This window comes from Leucoraja erinacea, chromosome 7 (assembly GCF_028641065.1).
Source record: "Leucoraja erinacea ecotype New England chromosome 7, Leri_hhj_1, whole genome shotgun sequence".
NCBI lineage: Eukaryota > Metazoa > Chordata > Chondrichthyes > Rajiformes > Rajidae > Leucoraja > Leucoraja erinaceus.
The window spans coordinates 9,487,314-9,501,367 of NC_073383.1; the positions used below are offsets into that span (position 1 = coordinate 9,487,314).

The 14,054-nt window shown below is 45.1% G+C and overlaps 1 protein-coding gene across 1 annotated transcript in view; it reads left to right on the forward strand.

Moving 5' to 3' along the window:
- ankar (ankyrin and armadillo repeat containing) overlaps window positions 1–14,054 on the forward strand; it is a 99,007-nt gene that overhangs the window by 4,863 nt on the left and 80,090 nt on the right. The window contains exon 3 of the mRNA XM_055637748.1: window positions 7,808–8,242. Within this exon, the coding sequence (XP_055493723.1) occupies window positions 7,808–8,242 (435 nt within the window). The remainder of the gene's footprint in view (window positions 1–7,807; window positions 8,243–14,054) is intronic.

Below are 14,054 nucleotides of genomic sequence, written 5' to 3' on the forward strand. Positions count from 1 at the left end.
AACTCATTTACCTTAGGAATCAACCAAGTGAACCATCTCTGGGGGGAAAAAGTGACACAAAGTGCTTGCATAACTCAGCGGGTCAGGCTTGTTCTCTGGAGAACATGGAAAGGCGACTTTTCAGGTTGGGACTCTTCTTCAGACCTTGCCTGACCCTGCCAGAGATGCTGCCTCAACCGCTGGATTAGTCCAGCACGTTGTGTCCATTTTTTATAAACCAGCATCTGCAGTTCCTGCTGAACCTTCTCTGAATTGGCTTAATTGCAAGTATATCCCTTCTTAACAAGGAGAGTTTATATAATACTCCCAGGTGTGTTCTCACCGAAGATGTTGCAATAATTTTTTTCTTTTATACTCCATTCCTTTTGCAATAATGACTAACATTCCACTTATCTTCCTTATTACTTGATGACTTTGGCCTCCATGTATAAGGATACCTTGATATTTCTGGAGAAAAACATTCTTGAGTCTCTCCCCAAGCAATATTCTGTGATATCAGTCTATTCTGCGATATACCTCCTATTTCACATTTCCCTACATTGTGACAATACATTGCTTCTCACTCACTTTACAAATCCATATCACTTTGTATGCTGTGTTGCCGTCTGATAATTTAATCTCCCAAGTATTGCCAGGCCATTTAGCTGCAATACAATGCATTTTATGAATGAACACCACAGGAACTTAGCTTGTTTAACTTTATTTCCCATCAAATTAATGAATTCTACACAAGTACTTGACGAAAGAAAAGGATTACCATTGATTTTTAGCGGGAAGTTAACCACATAATGAGCTAAAATTAGATGAACTTGAGTAATCCACTCTGAAGTATCCTAAAGCCCCTGTCCCATTTTTACAACCTAATTGGCGACCTCTGCCGAGTTTGCCCTTGACTTGTACTCGCAGCATGGTCACCACGAGGTCATAGAAGATCTTTGTAACTCTTCCTCATGCTCGTGAGTGGTCTCCGCGTACTCCTGGCCTCAAGTAAGTCGCAACGTTTTTTCCAGCCTGATAAAAAATGTCCACGAGTAAAGAAAAGGTCGCATGGAAAAAATGTTTACTTTTTACTCGTAGGTAGGTCGTAGTAGGTCGTGATGGTAGTCGTAGCTAGTCGCAGGTAGTCGTAGGTCGGTAACTAGCCCGAGAAAAAAAATGCAAACATGACATTTTATCATGTGATCATTTTCCACTCGTAGCTAGTCATAGTTGGTCTTAGGTGTGGAAGACTGAGGTCGAGGGGGGTCATAGGAGGTCGTAGACATAGTCGTAGACATAGTAGTCGTAGGAGGTCGTAGACATAGTCGTAGGAGATTGTAGGAGGTCTTTTACTTCGGCGAGTCAACACGACCTTGACATTTTTTCAACTCGTCTAGGGTCTTCTAAATTCGTGGATTAGGTCGTCCAAGTGGACCAGGCCCTTAACAGTGTCTATAATGCAATGAGCATAATTGTTTATGTCTGCAGAATGTAAATCCACATTTAATTAAGAATTGGCTGTTACAACACATTAAAGAACATTGTCAATGTTCTGACTGAAAATGCCATCTTTGTTCTGCATGTATGACTGTTGCCTTAGCACACTGTATCCATGCCAGGATATACTTCTGATGTTCTAGGTTTTTTTCGTGTCCTGATCGGCATTCGGATTGTTTCTACTTGTTAGATCCTGTGAAGATAGCATGATAGAAAGGAATTAGCAGGCAAAGCCATTAACATTTCACATAGATAGTCCCATATGCAAAATTCACCATTGTGCAGTTGTGAAAATATTCCAACAACATACACACTTTCCCTTCATTCCTCCAAGAGAGGCTGACAATTTTTTAAAACTTTTTTTTGTTTTGACAATCTGCTGCATTGTTAGAAATACAAAAAGTGCAAGGCCCTTCTGCTCTCCGCGTCATACCATCGCACCCATCCATACTAATCCTATTTTTACTAATAAAGTAGAACTATAATTTTCACAGTTAGGGGCAGCATGGTGATGCAGCTGACGCATCGCAGTGCCAGAATCCCGGGTTTGATCCTGACTTTGAGTGGAATTTGCACATTCTCCCTGTGACCTCGGGTATCCCCATGGATGTCCAGTTTCCTCCCACATCTCAAGGATGTGTAGGCATGTAGGTTGATTGGCCCCAGTGTGTAGAGTGATGCGAAGGTGGAATAACATTGGAGGAGTGTGAATATGTTGACTTGTATTCAGTAGGCCGAAGGGCCCATTTCCATGCTCTATTTCTAAACTAAACTAAAAGATGTTTCCCATTTTTTCTCTCTTTCTGCTTGAAATAATGGACCATTGTTGATATCCTTTGAAGCAAAGTTGCATATTTAACCTTAGCTTGCTTCAGCATTCTCTTTGCATTCCTACCTAAGGAATGCCAACCTATAATGGATCACAAATTCTAAAAATATTAATATACTTTACTTATACCTAGTTGAAGAAATATATAGTATTAATCAGATAAATGTAGACAAAAAATATTTCCTAAATTTATAATGCATGAACTAAACTGCACTAAACTAGTACTCTTACCATAGCTCGTGTCCTGTGCTTTGAATGATGTCATAATCCATGGCCCTGCACCTCCCTAACAAAGTCAATGGGAACACCTCTCCATTCTTAAACCAGAATACTTTGGAATACTTCAAGGCCTGTGGGTGTACTTGATCGTTTTGGGGCTTTGGATAAATCTGACCTTGAATCTCTTCCCCTTCAGCTGTTGTTTATTTATATGTCTGAGCCCTTGAACCCAGTCCTTCAGGACCTGCACATCTATAAGCCCATGAGGAAGATGGAAGTTTCATGCAGTAAAATGAGAGCAACACTATTAAGCTTGGAACACAATAAGAAAAGTGCTACTGTTTATAAACATGCTTAAAGCATGATCAAATGAATTATGTATCCGGTAATACCATTTAAATATCAGACGAGAAATCGTTATAAAATAATTATAAAATGTTGTGTAAACTATTAAACCACAATATAAGCAAGAAAATATAGGTAAATAAAAGATTTACTTCAACTAAACTCAATCTGGGACCATTGTTGATATCCTTTGAACCAAAACTCAATCCACATGACTGAATAACCTCTTTAGTGTGAATTTTACTTCGGAGTCACGTGTGACTACGTGAAGAAGCCCGCTAGGACGCATGCGTGTCATTGTGAAACATCAGACGTTCCCCCGCGGTGGCAATTTAAAAAGCCGCTATTGCCCACTACAGAGAGAATGGAGAAAGGCAAAAAGACAACGAGGGCTGCGATGAAGCTGGTCAGGGAGGACCGCAAAGGAGCGGACAGCCAGCAAAAGCAGCCGTCGGCACTAAGATCACCCGTAGTGGGATCAGCTGTGCCCTGTGTAGCCGCCGCACCGGCCAAATCAACGCGGCCGAGCAGCAAGGCAAAACACAAAACAAACAGAGTCGTGGACTTGGAGGAGTTCGACTCTGATACACCACGGGAGGCCAGCGACCGATAGCGCTGGACCCGTATGGAACGGTGTTTGGAGCATCTGCTCCAGCATGACCGGCTCCGTGATTTGGAGTCAGGCCACTGTGGGCCCTGTATCAAACCCACAGCAGCACCTTTCCAAGGGCTGCATGATGTCTCCACCTTATCAGAGGGGAGCACCTCAAGTCAGTTCTAGGCTGACTTGGAAGAGGGGTCCGTGGGAGAAACAAGTGTGCATGGGGTGCAGGACAAAGAAAAATTGCTGGATATGGTGGCAAACTTCATACAGCCAGAACAAACCGGGGCAAACCTGGAGCCAAAGCTTGCTGCCAGCATTGACTATATGTCACTGCACCAGCTACAAGAACAGGCTGTAGTGGATACGACAGGAAGACATATGGCACCAGGCAACTGCATTTCCCTAAACGTCCCAATTATTAACAGCTGCATCTGGAAACATATCGGACCAGGGGTCAGAAACATGGACGTGAAAATCCAAAAAGTCCTAAAATTGCTGACTGCAGGAATAACGGCATTTGCCCGCACTGTGGACGACAGGGTTATGTCCCAAGATCAACAGGACGCGCTGGCACTGTTCTGCAATACGCAGCACTAATTAAACAGCATTAGAAAAAGTGCCATACAGCCGACACTCAATCCTAAATTCGCGGGAGTGTGTAAACCTGGAGCCACCAAACCATCCATTCTCCTGTTCGGAGGCAACTTGTCTAAGCAGGTAAAGGAGCTAGACGAAGAAGCAAAAACTTTAGGGTTAATAAAAGGAACAACCCACCCTGCAAAAATCCACCACAGCCTACGACTGCACCCTTACGCACTCACCAGCAGAACTGGTGAGCGCTCGAGGGCACGGCACTCCAAACATGAGTCTTTTTTAGGCCATGGCCCAGGCCGGCATTCCTGGAAAATGCGGGGAACCCCAACAACACCAGCAACCAACCCGAAAAACCAAGTACCAGCACAGCAACGGAAGAACTTCAGGAAGAAGTAGTCCTGCCACTGGTAACAATGGAGGTAGGTGGGTCTGGTTCCCCAAATAATATGGGAAGCATGGAGGTTGGGGGAAGACAATACTGGTTCTTGAATGCATGGAGCATGCTAACAACCGATACTTACGTCTTAAGCAGTATCCAGGGATATACCATAGAGTTTATACATGAAATCAGCCCTCCAGTCCAACATAAACCAAACCGAAAGTTTGTGCTCTCTGATAGGGAGAAAACAGAAGCACAAGCTGATCTGGAACGGCTTTACATAAAAGGTGTAATTGAGCTAACGCGACACGAACCATTAGAATTTGTGTCCAATATATTTACCAAAACGAAAAAAGATGGTGGTTGTCGCATCATCATAGATCTGACAAAATTGAATACATTTGTACAATATATTCACTTTAAAATGGAAACCTTTGTTACTGCTAAACAACTAATTTCCAAAGGGTACTTCATGGCTAGCATCGATTTAAAAGATGCTTACTATTCAGTACCCATACGAGGTGACCACAGATGTTACTTAAAATTCAACTGGATGGGACAACACTGGCAATATAAAGCACTGCCAAATGGGCTAACATCAGCCCCCAGGCTATTCACAAAAATCTTGAAACCAGCCCTAGCGTTTCTACGGAAACGCAAACACATGATGATGGCATATTTAGATGACATACTCATTGTGGGCAAAACTTTGGAATTGGCCATACTAACGGTAACAGCCACAAAAGAGTTGTTTGAACAACTGGGATTTATCATCCATCCAGTTACATCTAAACTAACACCGTCCACTACTATGGACTACTTGGGATTTACCATTGATTCAGTTCACATGACAGTGACACTACCTAAGGAAAAGGCCAGAGAAATAATGGAGGTATGCAGCAACCTCATTGACATCAGAAACCCATCCATCAGATTGGTAGCTAAAGTAATTGGTAAAATGGTGGCTGCTTTCCCAGCCATACAATTTGGACCCCTACATTACCAAAACTTGCAGAGAGCTAAAATTCAAGCTCTAAAAATTAATGCTGGTCACTTTGACAGACCTATGAGACTACCAATCCAAGCCAAAACGGAATTAAAATGGTGGATAGATAACATCTGGCTTTGTTCCAACCCAATCATTGTCAGTAACCCTTCGATGGTACTACAAACTGATGCCAGTGCACTAGGGTGGGGAGCCACCAATACCATCACCAGCTGTGGAGGTAGATGGACAGTGCAGGAGGCATCCTCCTTACTCACACTGGGTATAAACTACTTGGAAATGTTGGGTGCATTTCATGGCCTTAAGTCATATTCAATTTGGCAATGGTGCATCCAGAGAAATATTTGGATATCAGCCACTTACCTACCAGGGAGACTAAATTTAGTGGCAGACACCAGGTCACGCAAATTTAATGAAAACACCAAATGGATGTTAAACAAAACGGTGTTTTCTGATATTACAGCAAAATATGGTACACCGGATATCGATCTTTTCGCATCCAGACTAAACAACCAGATATCTAACTATGTTTCATGGGAACCAGACCCTGGGGCAGTGTCCACAGATGCATTTTCGTTGCATTGGGGGAAATGGTTTATTTACGCATTCCCTCCCTTCTGCCTCATCAGTCGGGTATTAAGGAAAATACAACACGACTCTGCGTCTGGTATTTTGGTAGTATCCGATTGGCCTACTCAACCATGGTTCCCAGTGGTGCAAAACATGGTATTAGAACCATGTATTACAATCCCACACAGACCAGATCTACTACTACATCCCGTGACAGGGAATAGCCATCCAAGCCATAAAAGCTTGAACCTGTTAATTTGTAGAGTTTAAAGACACCGCTTCTACAACTGGGACTCACGGACCGAACAGCAAACATCATCTCGGCGGCCCAAAGAGAATCAACCAAGAAACAATATCTGGTCTTCATCTGAAAGTGGGAAATGTACTGCCATAAGAACAAAATCACCAACAGAAATATCAACAGCCCATCTGTTCTGGAATATCTGGCAGGCCTCCACTATGATGAGGGGCTCAGCTACAGTGCCATCAACAGCACCAGAAGTGCCCCGTCGACATACCTATGGCAAGAGACAGAGCGTTACACGGTAGGGACTCACCCTCTGGTAACCAAGCTCATGAGAGGAATATTTAACACAAACCCCCCAAAAACCAGGTACTCCCATATATGGGATGTAAGCATTGTCCTGAAAGCACTCAGGAACTGGTCACCAGCATCTACCCTGTCCCTATACAGACTAACGTTAAAAACAGTCATGTTAATGGCACTGGTCACGGCACAGAGGGTTCAGTTACTGCACAAGCTCAGACTGGACAACATGACCTCAACTGACGATATTACGTTCCATATTTACGAACTAGTAAAACAGAACAGACAGGGATCAGCAGGCCTCAATATCCAATTTAGGTCATACCCCGCAGATGACCGCCTCTGTATAGTTAAACATCTATCACTATACATGGAGAAAACAAAAATCCTAAGAGGCAATGAGAAGGGACTGCTGATCAGCCATAAGAAACCTCACAAAAAAGTGACGGTCCAGACGATCTCGAGATGGCTGAAACAGGTACTGACGCAGGCTGGGGTGGATACTAACGTGTTCAAATCTCATTCCACCAGGGCTGCAGCTACATCGGCAGCAGTACAACTGGATGTGCCCATGGACCAAGTCCTCGAAGCAGCAGGATGGTCAGGGGAAAGAACTTTCCAGTTATTTTATAATAAGCCAGTGAGGAAAACTGGAACATTTGCAGAAAAAATTTTAAATTCTGTAAATTAATTAAAAAACCCATAAATGGGGTTATAATTTGTGTTAATAAATTTTATGATTTCAATAACGAATCATGTGCAATTATGTTAACACTATTCCTCCCACAGTCAAGGCAGACGTGTGCATGGACTCGTTTCCACGGCATGAAATCACAGAGCTTTGAAATCTTCACGTAGTCACTCACGTGACTCCGAAGTAAAATAGTAAGGTTAAACGAGAACTTACCAGTTTGAAGTTTGATCTGTATTTTATGAGGAGTTACGATGAGGGATTACGTGCCCTCCGCTCCCACCCTGATCATATACTTAACTGGTACCTCTTCTCTAATCTTACTATGTTTAGTCATTACAGTTATCTGTGAATTCACACCGTTGCTTTGAAGAATGACACGCATGCGTCCTAGCGGACTTCTTCACGTAATCCCTCATCGTAACTCCTCATAAAATACAGATCAAACTTCAAACTGGTAAGTTCTCGTTTAATCTTACTATTCTATGTTCTAAATGAATAATGAAAAGTAATGCTACTAATAAAGAATTTATTCTTTGTATTATAGGTCTGATAGATATCTCAGTCGATCCTGATTTTGAAGGAATTTATAGTGAGGTATATAATGATCCAACATACGATCCCAATGACTGTTCAGAGATGGAGTTATTTATGAAATATGTGAACAACATTTTACTTCAAATCAACCCCTACCTCATAAGTGTTAAACAGCATCAAAATATGTTCACGTATGATGCAGACTATATCCTCAGTAATGCAGTTCGACTTACAGAAGAAGAAATTGATCTAGTAAATTACCAGAGACTACAGCAGAGATTGATTCTTCACCAAAAACATGTGGAGAAGTTTCTGACGAGGAAAGCACAAATCCACAGAGACATCACCTATCTCAAGTTAATCGCCTTCCTTGTGCCATTGCTTATTGCAATGAAGAGGGAGAGGAAAATTCCAGTTTTGAGCAGACTCCTACCTCCATTTTCTGGTAAAGCTTACAATTAATGTTTGATAAATTTGAAAACTTTAGAAATACTATTACAAACCTACAGGCCTGTGACTAGTGGCTGTGGGCCTGTGACTAGTGGTGTGCCTCTGGGTTTGCTGCTGGGCCAACTGATGTTTGTCCAATATATCAATGATTTAAATGTGAACGTATGATTAGCAAGTTTTCAGATGACACAAAAATGGGTGGTATTGTAAATAAGCTCCCCCCAGTCTAGTTTCAGTCAATAAAATACTGAATCAAGCACTTGAGCAACTAAACTTTATTTTGGATAACACAACACAAATTCCCTATTCTATACCTAACCACTGCGGGTTCGATCCGTGTATCTGCTAGCCAAGTCCTTCTAGCCTTGTGCAAGCAGAAACACTCCAAAAGGTCACACAGTCCTAAGCGTTCTTCCAGAAGATCAACCAAATCGGGGCTGCCTTTTATAGATCCCTGAGGGGCCGAACCACATGGGGGTGGCCTCTGTACAGTCCAATAACACATATCGATTACAATAGTACATGAGTGACAGTTTCCTAACCCAATAACATAGTAACTAATACATTGTTTTCGAGAGGAACTTCTAGAAGGAAGCCAACATAGATGAATAATGCAACGTGTGCCTTGGGATTCAGATAACCCAGACAAGACTTAAGGAGCTGTCCCACTTGGGCGACTTAATCCGCGAGTCCAGAAAAGTGTCTTCGACCTTCAAGCTCGAGGGCACTCGCCTGGAAAGCCTCGAGCTAGATCGACCGTCTGTGTTGAAACCGCGAGCTTGATCGACTGACCATGCACACACACACACAACACATCGCGAAGATGGGGGCCAGGGAAAGCGGGGGAGCGCTGTCTGAAATGCACACCCGCGAAGAGGTGGGTAAAACGGCTGCACAGTAACGGTAAGTCCTTTGGAGAGCACAGAGGGGGAGGGGGGGAGGGGGGAGGGGGGGGGGGGGGGGGGGGGGGGGGGGGGGGGGGGGGGGGGGCGGGGGGAGAAGGAGATGCTCTTAAGAAGTTTTAAAAAGTTTAGTGGGCATGTTACCTACCGGTAGGTCTTCCTTGGTCCTGAAAACTCCAATGAGCCAATCAAAATGCCCGGTCAGCAAAGGAGATTGCCTATGGCTGGCCTTGACTGCCTGTAACTAAATAGCGACTCCACTGCACTACGAGTTAAAAAGACCCATGCTGACCAAATTTTACTCACGGAAAACTTTTTTCAACATACTGAACATTTTTCCACGACTTCGATTATTCGGGAACTTCCCTAGAGCATGAAGGAGAGTTCCAGCGACCTCATAGGACCGCCTAGGTCCATATGTCGACCATGCTGCGAGTTTGAAGGTTGAAGACACTCTTCTAAATGCGGAGATTAGGTCACCTAAGTGGGACAACCCCTTTAACATTTCAACCAATCAACCAACCAATCAACACCTAACACAGTAAGGCTTTGCAACATTATTTACAATATGTATACCTGGTTTGCATTGATCCAATTAGATCTATGCATTTTGCACTTCATTGTAAGACTTCTGCAGAGGTCCCATTCTTTCTCTGCAGTGCTTATCTGGGCCACAGACATGCTGGCACTATTCAGCAGCTTGTCTTAGTTCTGCAGGGGCACATTTAACTAGACCAAAGTGGCCTAGCAGCACATTAGCCCTTACTTAATTTTAATGCCATGGCTGCTCCAATTTAGCCAGGATTAACAGAGATAGAGAAGATGGTTGTCAAAAATTGCAGCAGGATCTTGATTATTTGAGCAGGTGAGCTGAGGAATGGTTGATGAAATTTAATACAGCAGGGCTGCCAACATTGGGTGAGAGTTGGGAGTGAGAAATTTGTGAGAGACCAAGCCCGAGGGAGCATCGCGTATGGTGCATACTATAGCGAGTCTTATAACTTACACTTGAATGCAATATATATGCTTTAAATTGGATTGGAGTGTTTTTGAAAGGGGGGGAGGCTGTGCGATCATTGATCACTGGCCTTGGGGGTACCCGGTGAGGGAGTGGAGCAACCGAGTGGGGAGAGGGTGTGGAAGAAGGGTAGGAACATTTTGAAATTTGATGTATTAAAATCATGTTTTAGTGCACTGTAGAAGTATGATTTCAATGTTTTTTGTATGAAGTATTTTTAAGAGGTAACTTTTTAAGGGGTGACTTTATCCACACAAAGGGTGATGGGTGTATGGAACAAGCTGCCAGAGGAGGTAGTTGAGGCAGGGACCATCCCAACATTTAAGAAAAAGGGCACTGGGCACCGGGCACTGTTAGTGGGGCCCCATACACCAACTCAGCTGAGTAGGTGGCCAAGTCCTCTTTGGCCACAGTGCGGACACCCAGCAAACCCCATGGCAATGCGTCGACCCAGTCCGGGTCCGTGAGCCGAGCCTTCAGAGCATCCTTGAGCAGGCGGTGGAAACGCTCCACCTGGCCGTTCGCCTGTGGATGATACGCAGTTGTGTGGTGCGGGTTAACCCCGAGAAGTTGGGCCATGGCCGACCACAGTTCAGATGTGAACTGAGTCCCCCGGTCGGACGTTTGTCCAGCGGCACTCCAAATCGGGCAATCCAGTGTGCCGCCAAAGCACGGGCACACGTGGCCGTAGAGGTGTCTGCCAATGGAACCGTTTCCGGCCACTGCGTGAAAAGGTCGACCACGGTCAGGAGGTGGGTGAAGTCCCGAAAAGGTGGCAGCAGCCCCACGATGTCCTCGTGGATATGGTCAAACCGCTGGCGAGGGATGCAGAACTACTGGAGCGGTGCCTGCACATGCCGCTGTGCCTTAGCAGTTTGGCACAGGATGCAGGTACGTGCCCAACACCCAACCTGTTTGCGCAACCCGTGCCACAGGAAACAGGAAGCCACGAGGGCCGTCGTCGCCCGAATGGAAGGGTGGGCCAGCCCGTGTAGCACCTCGAATATTCTGCACCGCCAGGCGACGGGGACGATGGGCCGCGGCTGACCAGTTGAGACGTCGCACAGCAGCCTCGCACCCCCGGGGCCACATGGAACGTCCTCCAACCAAAATTGCGGTACGATAGGCGGACATCTCATCATCCGTCAGCTGGGCAGCAGCCATGGCTGAGTAGTCAATGCCATCGGACACCTGCAAAATGGCGTTGACCGTGGGAAACCTTGGCGAACACAAAGGTGAGGGGCTTGTGGTCCGTGTGAGTGGTAAATGTCTGCCCCTCCAAAAATTAATAGGTAGCACACGCTGAGGTAAAGGGCGGGGAGCTCGCGGTCAAAGGCACTGTAGTGCCGCTGAGGTGCCTGCTGAAGAAGGCCAGAGGCCGCCAACGCCATCGATCAGCTGCTCTAGCACCGCTCCAACCGCTACCTTGGAAGCGTCGACCATCAGCACGATTGGTGTATCCGCCCGTGGGTGCACGAGCATCGTGGCCCTAGCCAGGGCCTCCTTGCCCTGGTGGAACGCCTCCACCACTTCGTCAGTCCATTTGAACTCCTTTTGTTTGCTCGCCATGAGGTGAAACAGCAGGCGCATGATCCTGGTCGCGGACGGTACAAAACGGTGGTAGAAGGCCACCATCCCGACAAATTCCTGGAGGCCCCTCATGGTGGCCGGTCGTGGAAACTGGCACACAGCGTCAACCTTGGTCGGGAGCGGCACCGCACCCTGCGGAATTACTTGGTGGCCCAGGAAGTCACTGGACGTCATCCTGAAATGGCATTTGGTTATATTGACGGCCAGCCCATGATCGCTGAGATGCTGGCATAGCTAGGGGAGATGGGTACAATGTTCCTGCTGCGAGCAGCTTGCCACCAAGATGTCATCGAGGTAAACAAACACAAAGTCCAGGCCACGGCACATGCAGTCAATAAGCCGCTGAAAGTCCTGCGCAGCTTTCTTAAGACGAAGGGCATGCGCAGGAACTCGAAAAGGCTGAATGGTGTTATGATGGCCGTCTTAGACAAGTCGTCTGGGTGGATGGGAATTTGATTGTAGCCACGGACCAGGTCGACCTTGGAGAACACCGCAGTCCCAGCCAGGTGCGCATTGAAATCATGAATGATTGATAGTCAACCAGTTTGGTTGCCAGTAAGTACATACGCAATTGTAGCTGTGATTATGCTGCTCATTTTGAATTGGTCTTATCCAGCGGCATGAGCATTACGCAAAACATTTTGAATGCATAAATGTTCATTGAACGATTTTTGTGGAAAGTATTTTGAGTCTTGTCTGCTCTGGTGCCATTTTTTATTCATTCACAAAATACTGGGCAAAGGCAAGCATCTACTACATCCCTAATTTCCTACCTTCCTAACACATGTATATAATTAAAAGTCTGATCTTGACCACTTCCTGTTTGCACTGCATATTGATTTTAGAAAAAACGCTACCACTTACGGCTGTGATTTTTGTCCATCTTACTCAGAGTCCCCCTCCGCTGCGCAGGACAAGTGGATTTTTCCCATCGATGACAAATATAAGACTTATTAATGTTTAAAAATGTTGAGATTCTCTATCCTGTCGATCACGCCATGAAGGCCCGGCCCTTCCGGTGGGAGGGGGAGGGACTATAAAACCCGGAAGTGTGGACGTGCCTCAATCTCTGCAAGGTGGGGGACGGAGGTCACGACTCTCAGTCTGAGCCGTGAATCAACTGAACACTGAACACATGTCTACTAAACTGAGTGTGGGTGGTTTTATGTGCTTTTATGTGGTTTATTTGGAACTATGTTTGGAAGGAATAAATGTTTAACTGTCCTTTTAACTGTGCCTTTTAACTGTGCCTTTTAACTGTGCCTAATTGAAATGTGTGGCTAATTGAAAATTGTGGCTAATTGAAAAGTGTGGCTATTGACTGTGTCTTTATTTTAAAATGTGTTTTGCGTTTTAAATGTGGCTTTTGTTTTAAATGTGGCTTGCTGTGCAACAGTTTTGGAAGGAAAAAACGTTTTATTAGATCAGGACTGTGTTTAATGCAAAATTGTCACTGATTCCGTGACTTCCGCTTAGTGGAGAGGTGGCGCTGAGTGCTGAAGGCCCCAAGTGGAGGCCGCTCTGAACTGTTTTAGTCATTCAAGAGAGCTTCCTGCCAAACATATGGTGACTGTGTTGGTGTTTGTTGAAAGTTATTTAAAGCACGTTTTTGCAGTAGCAGCAGCTCTAGCGGAGTGCTTCAGAATAAAAAAAGGCTTTAAACATTTGAATCATTTGGTTTAGACACACCTGTGTTCTTATTTTCAAACTACTTACATAGAGTATATGGTTAGTAACAGGATTCAGTATGCTTACCACGTTCTGAAGTTACTTGGCATTTTAGTATTGGTGCTGTGTGTGAGTGCGTGTATAGATGTGTGTGTTTGTGTGTATGTTTATCGGTGTGTCTAGGTGTGTGTCTGTGTGTGTGTATAGGGGTGTGACTGTGTGTGTAGGTGTTTGTGTGTGTGTATAGGTGTGTGTCTGTGTGTATACATGTGTGCCTGTATAGGTGTGTGTCTTTGTGTTTCTGTGTTTGTGTGTGTGAGTGTGTGTATGTGTGTGAGTGTCTTATGTGTATAGGTGTGTGTGAGTGTCTGTTTCTGTGTGTGTCCCTGTGTGTTTCCCTGTGCATCTCTGTGTGTGCGTCTCTTTGTGTGCGTCTTTTGTAGTGCTTGGAGTGCTGTGAGGTTGGACTTGCTGCCTGCCCTCTGCTTGAAATGCTGTGAGGTTGGACTTGCTGCCTCCACTCTGCTTGACATGCTGTGAGGTTGGACGCTGCCTGCCCTCTGCTTGAAATGCTGTGAGGTTGGACTTGCTGCCTGCACTCTGCTTGGAGTGCTGTGAGGTTGGACTTG